Genomic DNA, 26,176 nt, shown 5'->3' on the forward strand with positions numbered 1-26,176 from the left:
AAATGCCAGCTATTTAGTAGCATGTAGCAGACTTACAGACTCGTATTTTTAAACTATAGGAGAGAAAGGAGAGAGCGGTGTCATAGAGGCATTATATGGTAAGTACAAAATATCCAGTTATCTTCTGTTCTGACCGCTGCTTATTAAAGTGCCTGACAAAAAACGTTCTTGCTTGCCCCATCCAACAATCAATCAAATGTTGGTGTGCCTGGGAATGACCATTGGACAGTTTGTTTCCATCTTTGCTTGATATGGAGGAACACATACAATCTTTCTTTTTCAGCAGCTTGAACAATAGCAGATCAATCCACACCATATAGTAGCTGTTGCACACAATGCAGGGTGAGCTAACCTTTTGTCCTACCCCATCTGGAAAGTTGTCCCTAATCTACCATAAAGGGATTTGAGTAATAAGGTGGTGCTTAGCCTGGCCACACATTATACAATTTTCTGGTACAATTTTACTGTGATCTCCAGCCAGGTGAGAGGCCCTCTACTGTCAGAACGGGAGTGCGAGGAGCCAAGCAGGAGCCTAGAAATTGGCAGCTTCTCCAGAAGACCCTCCCTAATTGTTACCTCTTGTCCCAGTGGGGTGCCTCTCTGTGTCCTTGGGCTATGGATCCCTTCAGCTGTTTGGGATGCTATTTATGAGGATAATTGCAAGACTGGTATTCTCAACTGTTTTCCTGAATCAATGATTCCCAGCTAGTCTCTATGTGGCTATAGAGTCCTATAGAGGCTATGCTTGTGTAGATTTCATAATGTTTTATATTACACTGCAGTGTATGGATGACTTTTGCCATACTGACCCTGTTTTAAATTGATCAAAGAGAATAGGTGATGGGCGCTTCTGACCAAAAAAGAAGAGGGGGAATCCACCACAACAAGAAGGCACAGGGGATGTCCCCCAGTTCTTAGTATGCACTGTCCGAATGGCCGGGTACAAGGCAGCACTGGCGGTAAACTTCAGGAATTCCGCTGGCAAGAGTAAGAGGAAAAACAGGCGCCACTGTATTAAGCCAAAAGTTTTATTGCACACGATAACATAGTAACTTACATAGAAGTAAAAGCCATTCAATGTAGAAGCATCTCTTTCCGCACTGTCCGGCCGTCCACCAGCCCGGAAGTGACGTCGTAGGAAGCTAGTCCGAGGAGCTGGTTTCGCCGGAAGCCGCAATGGAGCGCAGGCTACCGGAAATGACGCAACGCGTTTCGGAGCATGCGTACTCGGCTCCTTCTTCAAGCGCTTGTTATCGTGTGCAATAAAACTTTTGGCTTAATACAGTGGCGCCTGTTTTTCCTCTTACCGTTTTACATTGATTGTAACTTTGTATCTGTTTAGTAAACTGCAAGTTACAGTGACTCCCTGTCAGATCATTCTGCCCATCATTATAAAGAACTAGCACTGCTACTGGAAGTAAGCCAATAATAGCCTCTAACATTGGATGGGTGCCTCAACTCTGACAGGTTACAACTATACGGAGGTGCCCAGAGATGGCATAATTATCCTGGGCAGGTTAGATCATTTTAGATCTAGTCTGGCAACAATTGCTTCAACATAGGATAAGTAGTAAGGGAGTATTACTACTGATCAGCTGCCCCCCAGCTTGATCCATGAGCTTTTGGTGCAAATCCCAAAATCTCAATGAAACAGAGATGATATTTTAAGCACACATTTTAAAGGGATTTAATTTGTGGTTATCATTAAATTAATTACCAATTAAGAGTCAGTTTACACTGCCCACCGAAAATGACAGGAGCAATATATAAATATATATTAGAAATGTATAAAGTAAATAAAAAAATATGATAAAAAAAAGTATCTGCTATGTGGCAATTGATAAAAAAAATACACAAAATTTATGTTGGTGGCAGTTCCTGTGCATGAGCTTGAATCTTTCACGTGGAATAACGTTTGAAGATTTTTTGCTTTCAATTTCACATTTTGGACTCACTTTGGATTTTCCTTTTTTTGTTTGCAATAATTAGGCCACTAATACCATTGCATCATTTGGTTTTAATATATGTGTATTTTTTATCAATTGTCACATAGATAACTTTCATCTTTATATACGCACTTTATTTTTGATCATAATTTTTTTTTTTAGCGCTGCACTTTATACATTTCGATTATACATACAGGTTGTCATCTGTAGTGCAAGCTGATTTTTTGTACATTCACAATAGCGTGGTTTTCACCTTTGTTTTTTATTCAATATAATATATATAAATATATATTATATATTATATATATATATATATAAAATATATTTATATATATATATATATATATATATATATATATATATATACACACAAAATATAATATAATATAATAATAATAATAATAATAATAATAATAATACTATAACAATATATTATTATTATACTATATTATAATAATATTATATAATTAATATTTTATATAACTATATATATTTACTGTATATATATAACAATAACATTATAATAATACAATATAATATATATATATATATATATATATATATATATTTTTTTTTTTTTTTTTTGCTTTGTGCCAGTGGCATGTAAACAGCCCCGTGTCAGTTCAGCTTAAGGGGGGTGGTAAAAACGTGGCTCAGCTATGCATTTTTTTAATACCCTCCAACTGCAAGTCTAATTGATCCCTTAGGGGGGATGTAAAATGCTAAGGATTCATAGGAGTTGTGTTTTAGGGTTTAGTATTAGGGTCAACCTGAGGTATAAACCTAGGGATCAGGGTACGTGGGGATACATGATTTTGTCATGTGTTTTAAGGGCCTAAAAGTAATGCACAGAGATCTACCAGCATTTCTGCTTGGCTCAACCGTGTGCCGCAACAATGGTTCTGTTATAAAGCAGGAAGCATAGCCTATATATGTAATAAGCAAATATGGCTACCCCCCAGTGTACATATATAATAAAAAAATGCTAATATTTATTTGTAAAAAATGTAAAACATTTTGAAAACCATTTATAATTTTCCTTCCACGTCACAATTATGCGCCACTTTATGTTGGTTAAACACATAAAATTCCAATAAAATACATTTACATTTCTGGTTGTAACATGACAAAATGTGGAAAATTTCAAGGGGTGTGAATACTTTTTCAAGGCACTGTATATAATATAATATATATAAGTACATATATCTAATATATATATATATATATATATATATTCTATTCTATTATATTTATTTATCATTTTAATATTATATTATATTTATTTATTATATTTATAATTTTAATATTATATTATATTTATTTATTATATTTATAATTATATTATAATATTATTATATATATATATATATACACTATAATACATATAAATATAAGGTTTAAAAAACAATAATACAAAAAAATATTACAAAACGATAAATTCCTCTTGGAAGGATTCTGTTGCAGATGATAATTCTCTTCAATGTTCCCTTCTTTCACAGCTGCCAGGAGCTGCAAGGAGCTTCAGAATCAGGGTGAAGTTTTGAGTGGCTGGTACACCATATACCCAGATGGCATCCAGCCCATGAAGGTCCTGTGTGATATGGACACAGATGATGGTGGCTGGATTGTAAGCTTTAAAGTAGAGAGAAAGAGGAAAAAACCTGCGGTTAAAAATCTGTGTTTAAACGAATCAATGGCTGCCGCTATTCATCACAACGTGGAAAAATCGACTGAATTTAGAACCACAGCGCAAACCCAAATAAAATGATCAAGCCTTATTATAATACTTACAGATACACCAAATGTGCCAAAGACTAACGTGCTAAAGTGCGTAAAAAAATATGGTAAATCCAACTTTAGTCTTTGGCACATTTGGTGTATTTGTAAGTATTATAATAAGGCTTGAATATTTTATTTGGGTTTGCGCTGTGGTTTGAAATTCAATATGTAAATTATTAATACATTTTCAGTGACACATCTACTACTTAATGGCCCTGTAATCTATTTTTGTTCATGTTCTCTGTGTTTTCCTGCTTCCTTGTATCATCCTCCATGAGCTCCCAAACCTCTCCTATTCCTTATCACGTCTGTTTTGTCTAGAACAAGCAGTGCACTTTAGTTGCATCAAAGTGTAGTGCTCTATGCACATTACAGGTCCCATAGTTTATCCATCCATCTAGGGAGTGAACAAGAGAGGGTGACTATGTTCCCACATCCAGTGGAACCACGTAGAATGAACGTAGCCACCCTCTAACAGGAAGTCAGATCACAGCAACATAAAAAAGGAAATCTGAGATTTGGAGGTGGCTGAGAATAACATAGGGTACTTGTTTAAGTTAAGTACACAAAAAAAAAAAAAAAAAAAAAAATATATATACATATATATATATATATATATATATACATATATATATATATATATATATATATATATATATATATATATATATATATATATATATATATATATATATATATATATATATAGTTTATATATATATATATATATTATATAATATCTACATCTCTCTCTCTCTCTCTCTCTCTCATATATATATATATATATATATATATATATATATATATATATATATATATATATATATATATATATATATATATATATATATGAGAGAGAGAGGGATACACTGTACTGAATTGTTTATTTTTTTTTTCAATTTACAAAATGCAAATTGAGTGAACAGAAGAAGAAACTAAATCAAATCAATCTATATATTTAGTGTGACTACACTTTGGCTTCAAACCAGCATCAATTCTTACACTTGCAGTACAAAGCAGAATCACAAAGAAATATATATATTTTTATGTATTTTTATTTTATTTTATTTTTTTGTCAGTTATTGTCACCAATTGCAATGGAGAACATGTCATTCCCACTTCTGGCCAGAAGGTGGAACTCTTTCCTTATTTATAGCTGTATTCTGCCTTCCTAGGGATTCACTATAATAAAGTAAAATGGCAATAGCTGCATATAATGTGACCAGGGGACACTTGATTCTTTATTCTGGAGGAAATTTTACTCTCCAAGTACCAGCTACATACTTCCTGACTTTGTGGATGGCAACCCTGATTGGTGCTTGGACATAAACAAATTGCTTCAATACTGGGCACTTTCATCTGCTTCCTGCCCAGGCCAGTTTCCAGCTTTCAGCACTGTCGCATTTTGAATGACAATTGCGTAGTCATGCGACACTGTACCCAAACAACATTTTTATCTTTTTTTCCCCACAAATAGAGCTTTCTTTTGGTGGTATTTAATCACCTCTGCGTTTTTTTATTTTTTGCTAAATAAAAAATTTTGAAAAGTTTCTGTTATACATTTTTATAAAAAGGTACGTTTTCTCCTTCACTGACAAGCACTGATGAGGCTGCACTGATGGGCACTGATGAGGCGGCACTGATGAGGTGGCACTGATGAATAATGATGATGAGGCACTAATATGCAGCACTGATGGGCACTGATATGCAGCACTGATGGGCATTCATAGGTGGCACCGATATTCAGCACTGATGGGCACTCATAGGTGGCTCTGATGGGCACTAATAGGTGGCTCTGATGGGCACTCATAGGTGGCCCTGATGGGCACTCATAGGCCGCACTGATGGTCACTGATAGGCGGCACTGATGGATGGCACTGATAGATGGCACTGATGAGGAGGCACCGACAGGCATTACTGATGAGCACTGATTGGCATCCCCAATGGACACTGATTGGCATCCTTGATGGGCACTGATTTGCATCCCCAGTGGGCACATGTTGGCATCCCTGGTGGGCACAGGTTGGCATCCCTGGTGAGCTCTAGTGGGCATCCTTGACGGATCTGCACTGATAATCAATGCGCTGATAATTTGATAATTATCAGCGCAGAACCCCCCACCCTGTCAAGAGGGCCACTGATCTGCTCTCCTCTACCCACGCCTTGTCAGCGCAAATAGAAGAAAAGCTGATAAACGGCACTTCCTGGTTACAATGTGACCAGCTGTGATTGGACACAGCTGATCACATGGTAAGGAGCCTACGTCATAGGCTCTTTACTGGGATCGAAGATGCGGGTTGTCAGAGCGACACACCGCACTACCGATCGCCGCAGTCAGGATAATACAATACTTTGTGGCCGTCATTCTGCATATGGCGGGCGGGAAGTGGGGCTAGAAATATTGATGGTGCTACCATTGTCTTTATAAAGCGCCAGGTTTCAGGGCCGTTTTTGCTGATCCTGACTTTACTACCTACTGAGACACTAACCTAAAAAAAAGCATGCAGCCAGTGAAGGAAAAATAAAGTTGTTTTACATCTGCAACTACTTGCAGGATTCTAGCAAATAGTTAACCACGATATAAGCATTTTTTTATTGATAACACCAAATACCCAACTCATCCCTGCCCCCTCCTTGGCATCTTGGCATCCTCCAATGACTATACTCATCTAAATGGTGGGGGTTCGGCAGGAAGGGTAAATATAGGCACCAGAGGGTACCAAGGAGGGTAAAGGGGAAGGGTTAGGGATTCTTTATTTTGACACTTCCACTTTTAGCTAGGGTTGCCACGTTTTCTTCTTTCAATCCTGAACACTTTAGTGGCGCAGAGCATTTTTTTTTTTTTTTTAATACACACTATAGGATTGTACCAGACCTGGGACACTTAAGCCCCGTACACACGTACCGAATGTCGGCCGAACGATCAGCCATCTTTTGTCCGGTGCTGTCTTGTCTGTTGAAAACTGCTAAAGACTGCACACGAATTTTGTCGGCCAACAACAGCCGACTGCAGAAGTGATGTCATGTGATGGTTAACTTTCCTTGTCTTTTTTCTTTTCTGAGCATGCCCAGTCTTGCTAATCTGCTGTCTGTCAGCCGAAATCTGTACTGACTGGCGAACAATCGCCCGTTCTGGTGTTGGCATACAAAAATTTTAATGCCTGCACAACAGATTCTGTTCGGCCGAAAATGCGCTGTCGGCTGTCGGAAGCATCATACTAACACGCCTACAATCGGCCAATCGGTCGTCGGCCGAATATTTACGGCCGACAATCGGTACGTGTGTACGGGGCTTTAGTAGTACCCCTCCTTTCAGGCCCTGTTCTGATCAACATTCCTGTCTGAATCATGTGTCCAGGTTTCAGGTAGAATGAAACCGGGACACATGATTCAAAACCTGGACTGTCCGGGACTCTGGGTGAACAGGGTTGCTGTTAGAAATCACGGGGCCCCATACAGCCTACCTGGCAGGGCCCTCCCCATGAATATATAAAGACAACCGGCTCTTTAGTAAGGATGGGCTGCACCTTAATGGGGACGGTACAGCTCTTTTGGGGAGAAAGATGGCCACCGAGTTGGAGGGGCTTTTAAACTAGGAGACGGGGGGGAGGGCTCAGAAGTAGAATCAGTCAGGAGGGAGCAGAGGACTGAAGGCAGTTGTAGGGTCAACAGCGACAGTAGGTCAACAACATCAATTGGCGGGTCTGTGCGGGAGAACAGCAGACCAAACAGAAATAAACAAAACCGCCAATCACGTTTAACTTCCGTAAAACTAAGAGGGGTATATGCTAATGCCAGGAGCCTAGCTAATAAGATGGATGAGTTGGAAATGTTAGTACATGAGGAAGACATAGACCTTGTGGGAATAGCGGAGACTTGGTTCGACCCCTCACATGACTGGCTGGCCAATATCCAAGGGTATTCGGTGTACCGGAAGGACAGGGTTGGTAAAAGAGGGGGAGGGGTATGTCTCTATGTCAAGAACAATATAAAGGTGCTAGAAAGGAGTGACATTACGGATGGGATGAGCATGGATTTAGAATCTGTGTGGGTTGAACTCGATAGGGAAGAAGATAAGGGAAAAGTAGTTGTGGGGGTTTGCTATAGGCCACCTAACCAAGGGGAGGAGGTAGAGCTGGAATTTTTAGCACTAATAGGTAAAGCGGCAAAACTAGGATCAGTCATCATATTGGGGGACTTCAATTATCCCGACATTGACTGGGAAGAGGGGACTGCACACTCGCATAAGGCCCGGCTATTCACGGAAACCTTACAGGATAACTACATGTCGCAGTTGGTGGATTCCCCTACTAGAGAGAATGCTATCCTGGATCTATTGATCACTAATGACCCAGACATAATCTCGGAGGTAGGAGTCCAGGACAACCTGGGCTCTAGCGATCACAGGATGATCACATTTAGTATAAATAACAATATAAAAAGGCAAGTGGGGAACATAAGAACCCTAAACTTCAGAAGGGCAGACTTTCCAAAATTGTACTCATTGATGGAAAGGGTAAACTGGGACCAAACCCTGGGATCACTGACCACAGAGGAAAAATGGGAATGCTTTAGAACAATATTAAGCAAAGGCATCTTGCAGTGCATTCCTATGGGGAATAAATTTAGAAGAGACAAAGCCAAACCTGGCTGGCTAAACCGTAGCGTTAAAAAACTTATTAGGGGAAAAAAATTGGCCTTCAAGAAATATAAATCAGAGGGCACAGTATCGGCCTTCCAGCAATACAAGGAGGAAAATAAGAAGTGTAAACACGAAATCAAGATGGCTAAAATCAACTTTGAGAGACAAATAGCGGAGGATAGTAAAAAAAACCCAAAGAAATTCTTTAAATATATCAACAGCAAAAAAACTAGGGCAGAGCATATTGCACACATAATTAACGATGATGGGAGGATGGTTACAGAGGACACTGAAAAAGCAACCGTGCTGAATTCTTTTTTCTCGTCAGTCTTTACGCAGGAAAAGGAAGGGTACACTGACCATGACTGTATGGTTAGTAGTAATACACAGGACTTGCCACTATGGCTAACAGAGGGGGAAATCAGGGAAAGACTGGATAAACTTAACACAAACAAATCACCAGGCCCGGATGGCGTACATCCGAGAGTGCTCAAGGAACTCAGTATGGTTATATCTAGACCACTGTTCCTGATCTTTGCTGACAGTATTAGGACAGGAGATGTACCAGGGGATTGGAGGAAGGCTAACGTGATTCCGATATTCAAAAAGGGCCAGAGACATATCCCGGGAAATTATAGGCCTGTCAGTCTGACATCAATAATATGTAAACTTTTGGAGGGGATGATAAGGGACTATATCGTAGAGTATGCTAAAGACAACAACATCATCAGTAGTAACCAGCACGGGTTTACAAATGGGCGTTCTTGTCAAACCAATCTCTTAGCATTCTACGAGGAAGTGAGCTGTGAGCTAGATAGGGGGAGACCAGTGGATGTGGTGTACTTGGATTTCGCTAAGGCGTTTGATACAGTTCCCCACAAGCGCTTAATTTATAAAATAAGGTCTGCAGGTATCGACAGCAGGGTTTGCTCTTGGATACGGAATTGGCTAAAAGGCCGTGTCCAAAGGGTAGTAATAAACAGCGCATACTCAGACTGGTCTGAGGTAGTAAGCGGGGTGCCCCAGGGCTCAGTCCTGGGACCAACCTTGTTCAATTTATTCATAAACAGCATTGAGGAAGGGATCAGTAGTTCGTTATCAGTTTTTGCAGATGACACAAAATTGGCCAGGGCAATAACTGCACAGCATGAAGCAGATATCCTACAGAATGACCTGGACAAAATTACGGAGTGGGCAACGACATGGCAAATGAGGTTTAATGTGGAGAAGTGTAAGGTTTTGCACTTGGGGACCAAAAACATAAAAACACAATACACGTTAGGAGGGGAACCCTTGGGGGAATCAAAAATGGAGAAAGATTTGGGAGTCTTAGTTGATGATAGATTAGGCAACAGCATGCAATGCCAAGCGGCAGCTTCCAAAGCCAACAGAATATTAGCATGCATAAAGAAAGGAATGTATTCCAGAGATAAGACTATAATCCTTCCACTTTATAAAACTCTGGTCCGACCGCATCTGGAGTATTCTGTCCAGTTCTGGTCGCCAGTCCTCAGGAGGGATGTGTTGGAGCTGGAGAAAGTCCAGAGAAGGGCAACTAAACTGATTAGGGGGTTGGAGGACCTTACCTATGAAGAGCGGCTGCAATCGCTCGATTTATTTTCCCTGGAGAAAAGACGTCTGAGAGGGGACATGATAGCAATTTATAAATATCTTAATGGGGATCTCAGCTTAGAAGAAAAGCTGTTCATTCGAAGGAATTGCATGAGGACTCGAGGACATACAATGCGATTAGAGGAGAAGCGTTTTAACCTCAGGCAACGTGGGGGGTTCTTTACTGTTAGGGCTACAAGATTGTGGAATTGTCTACCACAAGAGGTGGTTTCTGCGGGTAGTATGGTGACTTTCAAAAGACTCTTAGACTTACATCTCAAGGATCAGGAGATTGAGGGCTATGTTAGATGATTACAGTCACACACACCTACACAGGTTGAACTGGATGGACTATTGTCTTTATTCAACCTCGCCTACTATGTAACTATGTAACTATGTAACATATTCACTAAAAATACACTAAAATCATGTTTAGCGGACACAGACATAACAGAGAACCTGTGTGAATTAGCCCTTTTTTATTGTTTTTTACATGTAAAAATTTCTTTTTTAAAAATGTTAAAAATGTTTACAGTTATTTTATTATACAATTTTTAAAATTATTTATTACACTGTTTAATTACTATCATTTTTTTACAATTTGTTTTTTTTTTTACACTGCAGGGAAGCCAGCAGCGCTGCGGGAGGGGGGGCTGCACAGGGAAAGGGGGGGCACACATGGAGGGGGGTCAGAAGCAGACAGAACAGGGAGGGGTATCGGTGTCGGAAAAGCAATTACAGGAATGATGCCCTGTGTCTGTGTCTCTCCCTGCAGCAGCTGAAAGCAGACAGGAGGGGCAGAAACTGGCTTTCAGCTCCTGCAGAGAGCCACACAGGGCTTCTTTCTTTAATTGCCCGACCACACCAATTCCCTGTGTTGTTCTTCGGGCCCCTCTGTGTACCCGGCCCCCTACAGGAGGACTGGTGGTCTCCCCCATCAGTGGCTCTGCGGGTGAATCCTGGACAGGTGGCAACCCTACGTTTAGCAGATTCTATGCATTGTAGCTGAAACAAGAACAGGCGTATAGGATGAAGAGATCTGAGACCAGAATAGAGAAATGTGTGAGCTCCAGATATCTCAGAGGCGTTTTCGGCTCTCTCGGCAGGTGTTTCAGCGACGTTGGGACGGATCAGTGGATTTCTTCCGGAACTGGGCCGACTACAAGAAAGGGTTTGGCAGTCGTTTGAATGAGTTTTGGCTGGGAAATGACAATCTCCATAAGATAACATCCACAGGTAAAAGGCCCAGAAATCACATTTTTTACTGCATATAATTTATTTATTAAAAAAAGAGATATTATAAATTGTTCACACCACAGTGCTGTCGCTGCATGCTTGCTTTGTCATCTTTTTATATATCATAGCCAGTGTGTGAGTTCCTTGTCTAGAGATTATTTGCACGCCACCTATTAAACTCAGTGTTATTGCTGCATGACTGTTGCACAAAAAACAATTAGGAGATAAGCCACCTGGAAAGTACACTGTTTTCAGCATAAAATAATAAAATTAATCGTTAAAGATTTCAATATCTAGGCAGCTAACATCCGGGTATGACATACAAAAACTCCAAGTATGGAGCCCTGTCCATTGGCTTGCACTGATACAGGTGGAATAGTAATGGCTTGTTTGCACTTGTGGCCGGGGAGCAGCAAAAAAACAGAATAGGTGGTTGAGCCGCATTTTTCTACCCTCTGACCGCTTACTTAACCACTTCCGGACTGCCCACCACACACTTACTGCGGCAGGGTGGCTCGGCTGGGCAGATCGACGTACCTGAATGGAGCAGCTTCTATCTGGTCTGAGGCCCGCGGGCGCGACACCGGCGACCGGCTCCTGCTGTGATTAGACACAGCAGGAGCCAATCAACAGGTCCTGCGGACGCAATGTCTGCCGCTACCCAGCGATTGTTTGCGAGAGAGGCAGATTGGAGGTCTGCCTGTGTAAACAAGGCTGATCACCGTTCTGTCAGGGGAGAAGATAGAGATCTTGTGTTCCTGCTAAACAGGAACACAGATCTCTGTCTTCCCCCAGTCAGACCATCCCCCGCACAGTTAGCAAGCACCCCCTAGGGCAGTGGTGGCGAACCTTGGCACCCCAGATGTTTTGGAACTACATTTCCCATGATGCTCATGCACTCTGCAGTGTAGCTGAGCATCATGGGAAATGTAGTTCCAAAACATCTGCCAAGGTTCGCCATCACTGCCCTAGGGACACATTTAACCCTTTGGTCCCCCCTGATGCCCCTGCCAGTGTCATTATTACAGTAACAATGCATACTTTTAGCACTGATCATTTTAATAATGTCACTGGTCCTCAGAAAAGTTTCAAAAGTGTCAATTAACCACTTTACCACCGGAGGATTTTGCTGTCTTCCGTCCAGGCCACTTTTTGCGATTCGGCGCTGTGCGACTTTAACTGACAATTGCGCGGTCGTGCGACGCCGTACCCAAACGAAATTTACGTCCTTTTTTTCCCACAAACAGAGCTTTCTTTTGGTGGTATTTGATCACCTGTGCGATTTTTACTTTTTGCGCTATAAACAAAAAAAAGCGTTTATTTTGAAAAAATAACAATATTTTTCACATTTTTTTATATGAAATTCCCCCCAAAAAAAATGTAAAAATCAATTTTTTTTTTAATTTTTGGCCAATTTGTTTTCTGCTACCTATGTTTAGTAAAAAAAATCGCAATAAGCGTATTTTGATTGGTTTGCGCAAAAGTTATTGCGTTTACTAACTAAGGGAAAGATTTCTGTCATTTTTGGTGTTTTTTTTTTAACGCGTAATGGCGGTGATCTGCGATTTTTTTTGCGGGACTGCGCCATTGCGGCGGACAGATCGGACCCTTGACTGACATTTTTGACACTTTTGGGGGTACCAGTGACATTTCTACAGTAATCAGTGCTATATATATGCACTGTTACTGTAAAAATGACACTGGCAGGGAAGGGGTTAATTTTATTGGAGAGGGAGGGGTTAATGTATGCCTGGTGCTTACTGACGTGTGGGGGGGGGGAGGTGACTGTGTGACACAAGGACAGATCGGATGTCCAGCTATGCGGAACACTCCGATCTGTCAGTCCCTGTCACTATGGAGATCCGCCCGCTGTGTTTACACACAGCGGGCGGATCTCCAGACTCGATCCCCGACGATCGGGGCAGAGCAGCGGCAATCGCCGCTGCTCCTCCCCTGGCCCGACTCCCGCTGTGAATGAACACAAGGGGCGGAGTCCAGCGACGTAGGTCTACGTCGCTGGACGGGATCGCGGCACTTTGCCGCAGTAGCCTCCATGTGAGCGGAGGTAAAGTGGTTAAGTGTCCGATTTGTTCCGCTGCAATGTTGCAGTCTTGCTAAAAATCCTCGATTGCCGCCATTACTAATAAAAAATAAATAAAAATGGCATAAAAATATGCCATAGTTTGTAGACGCAATACATTTTGCACAAACCAATCAATATACCCTTATTGGTATTTTTTTTTACCAAAAACATGTAGCAGAATACATATTGCCCTAAATTTTTGAAGAATTTTGATTTTTTAAAAAAAATTTTTATTGGATGTGTTTTATAGCAAAAAGTTAAAAAATTGTTTTTTTTTTTCAAAATTGTCCCCATTTTTTTGTTTATAGCGCAATAAATAAAAAACGCAGAGGTTATCAAATACCACCAAAAAAAAAGAAAAAAAAAGCTCTATTTGTGGGGGGGGGGGGGGGGGGAGGGCATCAATTTTATTTGGGTACAGCGTCGCACGTCACTTGTCAGTTAAAATAACCCAGTGCTGTATCGCAAAAAATGGCCTGGTCATTAAGGGGGGTAAAACCTTCCCTGGCTGAAGTGGTTAAAGGGTAATTCCACTTTTGCGGGTAAAAAAAATAGCAATTAAAGGAAAAATAATATAGTGTATACAATTGCGATATAGCTGGCGTGTGCATAGACCTAGCCTTAAACAGGACCAGTCTGGCAGGTCCAGTCCAGGCCATGGCTGCAGCCAATCGGTGTCCTTTTTTCAGGGAGAGATGAGCAACTGTGCAGCTCTGCCTTAAAGGGCCTACACAAATATAAAATCCAGGAGGAAGAGTGGGAGCCCCTCAGCAGGTGGGCAAGGCCAGGAACTCAGAGCAGAAAAGGAAAACAATGTTAGTCCCCCCCCCAAAAAAAGAAACTCAGCAGCTTTTTTATAATGACTGTCCCTTTAAACACAATATAATGTTTTACAAATATCTGGAGCTCAGCATAAGTCTCCATTCACACTGGTACGACTTGTCAGGCGACTTGGTCAGCCTGACAAGTCACGCACCGTCGCGTCCCATAGTGTAGTACAGGACCGGTTCTAATAGGAGCGACACAAGTCGCTTCGACTTAGAAAAAGGGTCCTGTACTACTTCGGGGCGACCTGGAGCGACTTGCATAGACATTCATTTTATGAAGTCCGTGCAAGTCGCGCCGAAGTCGCGCTGCACGCCACTTCACAGGTCGCCCCAAAGTTGGATCTGACCTAGTGTGAACGGAGTCTTAGGGTTCATGTTATATTAAATATTAGCTCTCTATAGGACGTTACAGTGTTTATGCCACACTGAGCCTTGATTTTACCACTCATTTATAAAATGCAGGCTGCAGTGTGCTTGGTCACATGACTTATACATACATTATATAGAAAGGGAGGACCCTCACCTTGCCAACATCCAATTAATAGAGAAAGGTTGAGAAAATTAGGTCCTACTTCCTCAAAAAAAAAGTGGACTTTGGAGGCACAACATTAGGCAGGTAGTATATAATAAATATCAAACTTTATTACAAAATTTCGAAAACATCATAAAATCATAGCAACACCCTCTACTAAACAGTAGGTCAACAGATACCCAAACCCAAAGCATGTAGGTATGGAACTGATCAAGTGGAATTTGTAGAAGTCCTCAATGAAAAGTAAGACTAGTATTGATGTGGATATCAGTAATTAGGTCCACAGTTCCTCCATGTTTAGAAGCCAACGCGTTTCGCAAGATACACTTGCTTCCTCAGGGCTGATTGGGTGGGTGCTGATAGGCCTTGAAGATAAGGATCTGGGTGGGAGTTAAATCCTGGGTGCGGACACAGGGGCCCCTGCTGAGAGGAGTGGGAGGAGGTAGCCTAGGTGTCCTCTTCTCCCAACGTATGACCAGGCAAGGCCAGACTAATGAGCTAGGATGTTTTATCAGCGCACTCTACAAGGAGATAAATTGGAGTGTAAATCTTAGAACTCAGAGCCTGGTGAGGTATATTTAGGATCCTGAATAGATCGTAAATGTGATGGCTACATTAAATATCCTGAGTTTAGAGAAAAGTTAACAACATGGACACCTAAGTGCGATAGGGCATCACGTAGATAGCCCAAATACACTGCTCAAAAAAATTAAAGGAACACTTTGAAAACACATCAGATCTCAATAGGGAAAAATATCACGCTGGATATCTATATTGACATGGACTGAGTAATGTGTTAGGAAGTAAAGGATGCCACATTGTTTGATGTAAATTAAAATTATTAACTTGCAGAGGGCTGAATTCAAAGACACCCGGAAAATCAAAGTGAAAAAATGATGCAGCAGGCTAGTCCATTTTGCTCAAATTCATTGCAGCAATTCAAAATGGTACTCAGTAGTTTGTATGGCCCCCACATGCTTGTATGCATTTCTGACAACGTCGGGGCATGTTCCTAATGAGACGACGGATGGTGTCCTGGGTTATTTCCTCCCATATCTGGACCAGGGCATCACAGAGCTCCTGAACAGACTGAGGTGCAACCTGGCAGCGTCGGATGGACTGAAACATAATGTCCCGGAGGTGCTCTATTGGGTTTAGGTCAGACGAGGTCCATTCAATGGTATCAATTTCTTCATCCTCCAGGAACTGGTTGCATACTCTCGCCACATGAGGCCGAGCATTGTCATGCACCAGGAGAAATCCAGGACTCACTGCCTAGCTTAGGGTCTGACAATGGATCCAAGGATTTTATCCCAATTTCTAATGGCAGTCAGGGTGCCATTGTCTTGCCTGTAGAGGTCTGTGCGCCCCTCCATGGATATGCCTCCCCAGACCATCACTGACCCACCACCAAACCGGTCATGGTGAACAATGTTACAGGCAGCATAACGTTCTCCGCGGCTTCTCCAGACCCCTTTACATCTGTCACATGTGCTCAGGGTGAAACTGCTCTCATCTGTGAAAAGCAAAGGGCGCCAGTGGCGGCCCTGCCAATTCTGGTGTTCAATGGCAAATGCCATTTGAGCACCACAATGTCGGGCAGTGAGCACAGGGCCCACTAGAGGACGTCGGACCCTCAGGCCTCTCTCATGAAGTCTGTTTCTGATTGTTTGGTCACCAGTGGCTTGCTGTAAGGTCATTTTGTAGAGTTCTGGCAGTTCTCATCCTGTTTCTCCTTGCACAAAGGAGCAGATACCGGTCCTGCTGATGGGATAAGGACCTTCTACGGCCCTGTCCAGCTCTCCTAGAGTAACTGCCTGTCTCTTGGAATCTCCTCCATTCTCTTGAGACTGTGCTGGGAGACACAGCAAACCTTCTGGCAGTGGCATGTATTGATGTGCCATCCTGGAGTAGTTGGACTACCTGTGCAACCATAATAGGGTCCAGGTATCACCTCATGCTACCAGTGGTGACACTGACCCTAGCCAAATGCAAAACTAGTGAAAAACTGTCAGAAACGATGAGTAGGGAAAAAATGTCAGTCTAGTGCACATGTTGTTAATTTTTAACACCAAAGCAGCTGAAACTGATTAACAACCACCTCTGCTACTTAACTGACCAGATCAATTTCCCAGGAGTTTAATTGACTTGATGATATACTCTGATTAAAAAGTGTTCCTTTAATTTTTTTTAAAGTGTATTTGTTCAAAAGACAAGGTGTGTTATCCAGAGCCTAAAAGATTGCCTCATAGTATTTCAAAAAGTTACCCCAGCGAGGGAAATCCCCAGCTAGGGAGCTCTTAAATGGAGCATACAAATGGCCAGGTATAGGGGGTGCCTCAGGGTGGACGTAGTTGTGATCATCCCAATGGTCTACATTATATAATAATTGCTGGGCCAAGATCATGAGGCTTTGCTAAAACCTATGCCTGACAGTGAGTCACGCTATAAAGGATATTATTGCTCTTGTAAATGGCTATGCATTTTTCTCTGTAAAGGTAAATGGGAACTGCGCATCGAACTGCAGGATTTTGAAAACAAAAAAGTTTTTGCCAAGTATGCAGAGTTCAAAGTCTTAGATGAGATGGAAAAGTACCAATTACTAATTGGAGCCTATAAAGAAGGTGATGCAGGTAAGTGACAGTTTGGCAGAATGCACCGCAGTGTGGTTTAGTTTAGTGTGCTTATTTAAGGCATACTATAAAGAATATTCTCAGTAGGTTTAAAGCAAGTGAAAACAGAATTAGATGTGCTGTTGGGTAGAAGTTGTACTAAAAACCTCCACTTTTATATTGTTACTCCTCTTTCCTATTACAGCAGTTTTCTGGGGGGGATGTCTAAATATAACTATGTTGTCCAATAGGAACCGGAGTTACTAGATCCACAAAAACACTCCAGCGCTTAATGCAAAATGCTCCCAAGGACACTTAGGTACATAATGCTTCCTCAGGTTTAGCCCTCTATAGATCGGGACATCTTCAGTAAGTTTAGGTTCACATGCTCTGCCCCCCATCCCAAAGCACCTTGTCCCCATGTTGATGGGGACATGGGCCTCTTCCAGACAACCCTGGATGGTGGTTGTGGGGGGTCTGCGGGCAGGGGGTTTATCCAAATCTGGAAGCCCCCTTTAACAAGGGGACCCCCATTCACCAAAAAAAAAAAGGAGTGTAGTGTAACAAAACACAAGAGACGATTTTTGACACGTCCTTTTTTAAAAATTGTGTCTTCTTCCTCTGGTGTTTCTTCTTCCTCTTCTCTCTCTGGTGGTCTGTTCTCTCTCTGGTGTTTCTTCTCCCTCCGATGTTTTTTCTTCCTCTGGTGGTTTCTTCTCCCTCTTCACTCCGGTGATGTTGTCTTCTTCGTCCACTGCCATTGCCTGCTAAAAATAACAAAAACGGTCTTCCGTCACTGTCTGCCTTCATTGTGTTGGTTCCCACTGTCTGCTATTCCTTATATAGCCATGGGGCGTAGCCATTCGGTGACGTCACCCGGAGAGCCCCCTCCTGTGATGTCACGTTCCAATACTTTTGAGAGACAGGCATCCCGTGATTGAGGTGCCATTGGAAGTAACAGGGATTCGCCCACCATCCGGGAGTGAACAGAGCTTAAGGCCCCATTCACACCTGAGCTCAACAAGCCAAATCCCATACATTTCAATGGCCCCTGTTCGCATATGAGCATTCTGTTGCCTGAAGCAAAATGCCTTTCATTCAAAAAAGTACATGAGCTTCTTTTTGGAAAATTACAAGCATTTTTGGCCTCATAGACTTTAATAGAAATGTCTGACTTTAGTGTTTTACAAGCATTTTGTTGCTCATTTTCTGCTAAAACAGCAGCTCTCAACCCCTAATTTTCAAGTGCTTTCTATTGGCTTAAAAGCTGTAAAACACTTTTAATACACATCTAAAACACTTTAAAAATGCTTGTAAAAAGCTGCAAAAACCCTTTAAAAAACACCAGTAAATTGCTACACTCAGGTGTGAATGGAGCCTAGGGGAGGGTTATACCCCCTGTCAGTTTTTTACCTGCCACCCATGTCCCATTAGGGAGATTTCCTTTCACTACCTGTCCCTTACTACGTTGTCAACGTCATGACATTACTGCATAGCATGGGCGATAAATTCATCGAGCCGCCAGTGTGGGGGCCATCTTTGGAAAACATTATAAATGGGAGCAGTGGCGTAGCGTGGGGGGGGGGGGCGGCCGCACCGGGCACAACATTTGGGGGGGCGCATCCCACGCCAGTGTCACTCTAGCAAACTTTAAAAATTCTTCCTAGCGTGTCACTTCAGCCACCGCCATCTTCAGGCTAAACGATGGCCGGTCGGCGCCCTGTGATTGGGCCAATATTGTCATGTGCGGCAACGGGGCTGGCCAGTGGCAGAGCCCCGCCTCGCTTCTGGAGCCCGCCTCGCCGTCTTCTAAGTCAGCCCTGCATGTGCCTCTGTCCCGTCTCCTCTAAGCTATCACAATCCTCCCCGACCCGCCCCCTGTAAGGGCTTGATGGCGCGGTGGTGTCCTCTGTCCAACCTCAGCCCCGCCTCCTTTCAGTCAGCTGTCCGCTATCTCTTATGACTTTTCCAAACCTCGAGAATGTCTTGTGTGCATGCGCAGTGGTGACTCGCGCATGCGCACTGGTGACTCACATCAGTGTCCCGGAAGTGACGAGTTACGGTATTTTCATGGGTCCGACAACATTTTACAACACTGTCTTCACCATGTGGCAGAGTGGATGGATCATGAAAACAGGTAAGTCATTTTTCTGGCTGCAGGACTAGACACAGTCTGGGGAGGAGGCGTAGTTAACAGTAGTTTAGTGGGCAGTGTAGTATGTAGCGTAGTGGATAGTGTAGTGTAGTGGGTAGTGAAGTGGTCAGTGTAGTGTAGTGTAGTGGACAGTGTAGTGTAGTTTAGTGGGCAGTGTAGTATGTAGCGTAGTGGATAGTGTAGTGTAGTGGGTAGTGAAGTGGTCAGTGTAGTGTAGTGTAGTGGACAGTGTAGTGTAGTGGGCAGTATAGTGTAGTGGGTAGTGTAGTGGACAGTGTAGTGGTCAGTGTAGTGTAGTGGTCAGTGTAGTGTAGTGGATAGTGTAGTGTAGTGGACAGTGTAGTGTAGTGGTCAGTGTAGTGTACAGTGTAGTGTAGTGGTCAGTGTAGTGTAGTGTAGTGGACAGTGTAGTGTAGTGTAGTGTAGTGGACAGTGTAGTGTAGTGGACAGTGTAGGGTAGTGTAGTGGTCAGTGTAGTGGACAGTGTAGTGTAGTGGGTAGTGTAGTGGTCAGTGTAATGTAGTGTAGTGGACAGTGTAGTGTAGTGCACAGTGTAGTGTAGTGGTCAGTGTAGTGTAGTTTAGTGTGGTGTAGTGGGTAGTGTAGTATACAGTGTAGTGGTCAGTGTAGTGGACAGTGTAGTGTCGTGGTCAGTGTAGTGTAGTGGGTAGTATAGTGTAGTGGACAGTGTAGTGTAGTTTAGTGGACAATATAGTGGTCAGTGTAGTGCAGTGGTTAGTGTGGTGTAGTGGTCAGTGTAGTGTAGTGTATATTGTAGTGCAGTGGACAGTGTAGTGTAGTGTAGTGTAATGGTCAGTGTAGTGGACAGTGAAGTGTAATGATCAGTGTAGTGGACAATGTAGTGGGTAGTTTAGTGTAGTGTAATGGTCAGTGTAGTGGGTAGTGTAGTGGACACTGTAGTGAACAGTGTAGTGTAGTAGACAGTTTAGTGTAGTTTAATGGTCAGTCTGGTGGGTAGTGTAGTGTAGTGGGCAGTGTAGTGTAGTGTAGTGGGCAGTGTAGTGGTCAGGTAGGAATCAGGTAGGTCATTGTAAGGGTCAGTGTCGTGGACAGGTAGGTCAGTGTAGTGGCCATTACAGGAATCAGGTATGTTAGCGTAGTGGACTGGTAGGTCAGTCTAGGAATCAGGCTGGTCAGTACTATTGTAGGAAGGGACTCGGGGAGTGCTAAAAGTCTGCAGGTTAGGGGGTGCAAATTACTTGCCTTGCCCTGGGCGCTGACAACCCACGCTACGCCACTGAATGGGAGGAAAATAGGGGAAGCTGCTATTTTGTGCCATGTGGGAATAAATTCCACCCTCCCCCTTTTTCCCTTTTTTCTTTAAGTATGTTCGTTGTTCCTTGTATTTATTTTACATCCCTGATGAAGCTGTTGTTTGAGTGAAACATATAGGGTCTTTTCTTTGGGAGCACTTTTTTGGTACTTGATTTTGGGGCACACGTGGTTTATTGAGGAGGGTAATTTGAGTACTATTAGATATATGGTGTCTCGTTAATAGTAGTTCAGTTGAGCTGTATGGAGGAAGTATAGAAAATAGATCTTTAGATACTGAGCTTTTTAATCTGGTGTTAGATACCTCTGTTTCTTAGAGGCCATTTGTTAAGAGGTTTTACATTATGCCACATATATATCAAGGCAAATATAAGGTTGCTGTTGCTTGAAATTGATTAGGCAAAAATGTTCCTCTCTTCTCTGGGACCAAGAGACCTCCATCTAGCTATGAGTTCTTGCCATAGAATCCCCCCAAGCTGTACAAAATGATTTTATTGTATTGTAGTGGAGACGTTTTTGCTTTTTGATAACTACTGACCACCAATATCATTATATTTTATCTGGAGTAAAAAAAAAAAAACCTCCCAAAGGGAAAAGCACACACAAGTGATTTATACATTTTATATAGAAAATTTCCCTACGCTTTTGGTGCGTAGGGAAATGCTCCCTCGTTCTGTAGTAGTAGACTACCTGTCCTATAGCCAAACAAGGAAGTGAGAGGAAATCCCGGGTTGTCACCAATAATAGTGTCCCCGATAGAAGATTTCTGCTCTATTCCTGCTCTGGTGAAAACCCCAAATTTGTGATTTTCTTTTGCTTTCACTCTCAATGATAATGGTAATCAGAACAAGAGGGTGAATCTCCCTAACGGGGACACAGACAGCAACAAAAATTTGAAAGGTGTTCTAATCCTTCTCCACTCTATCCAAAACGAAATAAGGAAGCTTGGCATTTAGTCATACTTTAAAGCGGAGTTCCGGCCACAAAATCGACATAACCGATTTTGTGGCCATCCGCTTGCTTTTCCTCACCTGAAACAGAAATGGATAGTTAGGATTTTATTTTTTTTTTTTACTTACCTTGTAATTTTTTTTTTTTTTTACTTGCCTTGTAATTGTAGAAAGATATACTCACCTGTCTTCCACTTCCTCCCTCGGCGGCCGCGGCCCGCGCCGTCACTTCCGGTTTGCAATGATTCCTGGGAGCTGAACGTCATCGCTCCCAGGAATCAATGCGACGGTACCGGCCCCGTTCGTCACTTCCTTGCTAAACAGCTTCTGGGCATGCCCAGAAGCTGTGGAGGAATGCGGCGCCGCACCGGAAGTGACGAGAGGGGCCGGTGCAGGCGCATTCTGGGAGAAGAAGACACGAAAGAGGACACAGAAGAGGATCGCGCTGGCTTCAGCTGCCCACAACAGAGATGGCAACGCTGGAGAAGAAATTTTTAAAGTGAGTATTTCTTCTTGCAGATAAGTGCGACAGATCAGAGGCTAGCCATTGTGGAATGTACTAGCCCTGACTGTCCCGGGGGTATTTTCATTGAAAAAAAAATTTTGTGCCCGGAACTCCATTTTAAGGCCTCATACACATGGGCATACTACAGCTCACACCCCTGTGAGGGCTGTGTTTGCTTGCATGAGGATGCACAGAGGTTCCCCACAGGGGTGTAGTGCAGACCCCAATTGGTTCCTCCTGATTTGCCCCAGGTTCTCTTCCTGTTTGGGTGTACAGGCAGCAAGGCATACGAAAACTTAGACAGCCTCACAACCCCCATGACCAGGCAGGGAATGCCTTTTTGTTTTTTGATGGTCATTGAACTTGGTTGGGGTACAGGGGTGGGCTATGGAATAATCCGAATTTAATGCACAAAGTAAGCAGAGGACTCTCTTTGCCCTGTCTACTCTCTTTTGGGTAATCTCCTTCTTGGCAGATACTAGGAACAAAATCAACACTGGGACTCCAAGTAAGGACAAGTCCCACTTCAGCAACACTGGAGCAGTCACTCAAGGGGTTAAAGCAGCAGACAGTCACTTGGATCTTACATCCAGGCCTCCACTCACAATGTCCCTGGATACTTGGATACCTCCATCCAATATCGGACAGACACTTCTCCTGTGAATCTCCAGGCCAGATCCTGTGTGAACCCGCATGATTTGTCTCCAACTACTTCCATAAAATAGGCCCCCCAGCAGTGGCATAACTAGAACCTTCAGGGCCCTTCCCTTCCAGCCTAATGGTGGAACACCAGGGCCTGGTCACAAGTGCGACCTTTGTGACCCTGGTGGTTCAGTAGTATTCTTGTTTATTTTATTTATTTTTTTATTATTTTTTTACCATTTTTTTAAATATGTTTTATATATATATATATATTTACAGTTTTTAAGGAGCCCTTTGGGGGGCTATTGATGAGATAACAGAGGTCTAAACGGACTTCTGATGTTCCACCTTTAAGACAGAGAAAGGAGATTGAGGACACCGCCCTAAATCTCCAATCTCTGCAGCCTCAGCAGCACAAAATGAATGGACAGGAATAGCTCTGTACACTGAAGCATAGTAAACACAGTTTACATGAATGGACAGAGTCAGTGATTGGTACAGATCATTCATACAAGGAAGGGGCTGGTAAATGACACATTTACTGGCCCCTTCCCCACTGTCAATGGGGACACATTACCTGCAGCAGCCAGTGGAAGAAAGGAGGGGGGAACCCAATAGAGCTGTAGGGAATGAGGGGGGGCCAGGAAAGAGCTCTGGGGGGCAGGGGAGCATGCAGGGGGCAGCAAAAAAAAAAAGAAGCTGGATAGGAGGAGCGGTGGGGGGTGAGCTGCATATACTGTAGAGGAACTGATCTGTTAATTTCCCCCTGCAGTTGCTGGAGGGAGGGAGAGGAGGAGAAGCAGGCATTCAGTGGCTGCAGGAGCAAAATGAATGCTATTGCGATCCTTTTCTGCTCCTAGACAAGAACCCTGCTGCTCCAGGCCCCAAACAACATGCCCTCCTCAACCACCTACTGGGCTATCTTCTCCAGGGATTGGCTGAGCCTACATAAATATTGAAGACAATGGTCTGCCTCCTCCAGCCCACTATACTCTAGAATCCAATAGAAGGCAGGGAGAAGTAGTTGAGCCTGCAGCCAGTGAGACCCAGATAAAAATAATCACACACCGCTCCAATGATTACAGAGGAGCTTAAAACTAGATTTCCCTGAGGTTCTATAGCAGTGATGGCGAGCCTTGGCACCCCAGATGTTTTGGAACTACATTTCCCATGATGCTGAACTACACTACAGAGTGCATGAGCATCATGGGAAATGTAGTAACAAAATATCTGGGGTGCCAAGGTTCCCTATCACTGCTCTATAGGAACCTGTTCTAGGAGGGTGCCACACTCGCAAAACACAGCCCTCTCACAGGTGTGCGCTGTAGTATGCCCATGTGAACGAGGCCTAATTTGCACTGGTAATCACCTGATGTTCAGCTTCCAGTAGTTATATCTCTCTGTACCATTTTCCAGGTGACTCCTTATCCGGTCTGAACGGTATGAAGTTTAGTACAAAGGACCAGGACAATGACATCTATGAACTTGACTGCGCCCAGCTCTACAAAGGAGGATGGTGGTACAGCAACTGCCACTCCGCAAACCTGAATGGATTGTACCACCTGGGGGCGCACACATCCAATGCTGATGGGGTCAACTGGTATAGTGCCAGGGGACACAAATACTCATTTAAGCACGTGGAAATGAAGACCCGAGCTTTTTTAAATGGATAAGAAATAAAAATGTAGAGGGAAATAGAGATGATGAATGTCAGTTTCAGTTTTTTTTTTTTCTAATCTAAAGAAAACGTGTTGTGAAAATAATGGAGCCTGACCATCTTCTGAAAATATACTTTTAACCAATGGCTTCAATACTTTCTTGTTGTAGCCCTAGAAAAGTATGCAGCCAGCTAAATTAGGACTCCAGATTGGCATGCTTGTCGAGGGCTAGTGACTCAGAAAGTACTAAATCAACACCAAAAGCCAGACAGCTAGCGTTTTTGGAAGAAGTCAGCAAAAAGGCAGCTTTCTTATCTCTGTCACCCTAACTCTGGCTACAAAGCAAAATATAATGCTCGCTTTTGCCAAAGGGCCAAAATGACATTTAAGTATATGTGAACTCCCACCTTGTGAAACAGCTAATTCAGTTTAAAATAAAAATAAAAGGCAAAACATTTGTGCATATCTTGTATATATAAAAAAAGTATAAATACTTCTTTCTCCTTTTTTATAAGTGATCACATTCCCTCTGCTCTCAGCTGCATAAGAGATGGCGGTGGAAAATGCAGGGAAATGTGTCAGACAGAGAAAAAGCAGCACACTGATCTTCCCAGTGAATGGCTGTGCAGGGGAGGGCATGTCTGCACAAGTTTGATGTCACCAGCTGCATGTTGTGTGAATATCTTCTAAACAGTGCAAGTTTAGCAGATATTCACTGTACCTACAGGTAAGCGATGTTATGGGCTTACCTGTAGGTACAAGTTCAAAAGTTGAGTTAAATTCCACTTTAACCACTTGCCGTCTGCTCACGTTGAGCCTACTGCGGCAAAGTGGTTCGTTATCGTCTGGCGACCTAGACCTACGTTCCCAGACACTCCCCTTTCTTGGCCGCGCGCGCACGCTGCCGGAGGCTCCCTCCCGCTGTATTCAGTCACAGCGGGAGTCGGGCCAGGGGAGGAGCGGCGGCAATCGCCACCGCTCTTCCCCGATCGTCGGGGAATCGAGTGTGGAGATCCGCCTGCTGTGTGTAAACACAAGCAGGTGGATCTCCTAAGTGACAGGCAGGGTCAGATTGCAGGGTTCAGCATAGTTGAACCCTCGATCTGTCCTTGTGTCACACAGTCACCTCCCCCCACACACTTTAGTAAGCACCAGGCATACATTAACCCCTCCCTCTCCAATAAAAATTAACCCCTTCCCTGCCAGTGTCATTTTTACAGTAACAGTGCATATATATAGCACTGATTACTGTAGTAATGTCACTGGTACCCCCAAAAGTGTCAGTCAAGGGTCCGATCTGTCCGCAACAATGTCGCAGTCCCGCAAAAAAAATCGCAGATCGCCGCCATTACGCGTTAAAAAAAACCCACCAAAAATGACAGAAATTTTTCCCTTTGTTAGTAAACGCAATAACTTTTGCGCAAACCAATCAAAATACGCTTATTGTGATTTTTTTACCAAACATAGGTAGCAGAAAACAAATTGGCCAAAAATTAAAAAAAAATTTGATTTTTACATTTTTTTGGGGGGAATTTCATATAAAAAAATGTTAAAAATATTGTTATTTTTTCAAAATAAACGCTCTTTTTTTGCTTATAGCGCAAAAAGTAAAAATCGCACAGGTGATCAAATACCACCAAAGCTCTATTTGTGGGAAAAAAAGGACGTAAATTTCGTTTGGGTATGGCGTCGCACGACCGCGCAA

The 26,176-nt window shown here is 42.9% G+C and overlaps 1 protein-coding gene across 3 annotated transcripts in view; it reads left to right on the plus strand.

Moving 5' to 3' along the window:
* The window catches only part of LOC309559611 (ficolin-2-like), a 38,561-nt gene extending 14,047 nt beyond the window's left edge, over nucleotides 1-24,514 (plus strand). For 2 of the 3 annotated variants that reach the window (XM_082262935.1, XM_082262936.1), the window contains exons 4-8: nucleotides 60-98; nucleotides 3,446-3,573; nucleotides 11,085-11,214; nucleotides 17,155-17,289; nucleotides 24,230-24,514. In XM_082262935.1, coding sequence (XP_082119061.1) covers nucleotides 60-98; nucleotides 3,446-3,573; nucleotides 11,085-11,214; nucleotides 17,155-17,289; nucleotides 24,230-24,486 — 689 coding nt within the window. In that variant the 3' untranslated portion in view covers nucleotides 24,487-24,514. The remainder of the gene's footprint in view (nucleotides 1-59; nucleotides 99-3,445; nucleotides 3,574-11,084; nucleotides 11,215-17,154; nucleotides 17,290-24,229) is intronic. The other variant, XM_082262937.1, reaches the window with a different exon arrangement.
* Nucleotides 24,515-26,176: the final 1,662 nt, after the last annotated feature.

Source organism: Pelophylax lessonae (assembly GCF_965119305.1).
Source record: "Pelophylax lessonae genome assembly, chromosome: 7".
In the NCBI taxonomy this organism is placed as follows: Eukaryota; Metazoa; Chordata; class Amphibia; order Anura; family Ranidae; genus Pelophylax; species Pelophylax lessonae.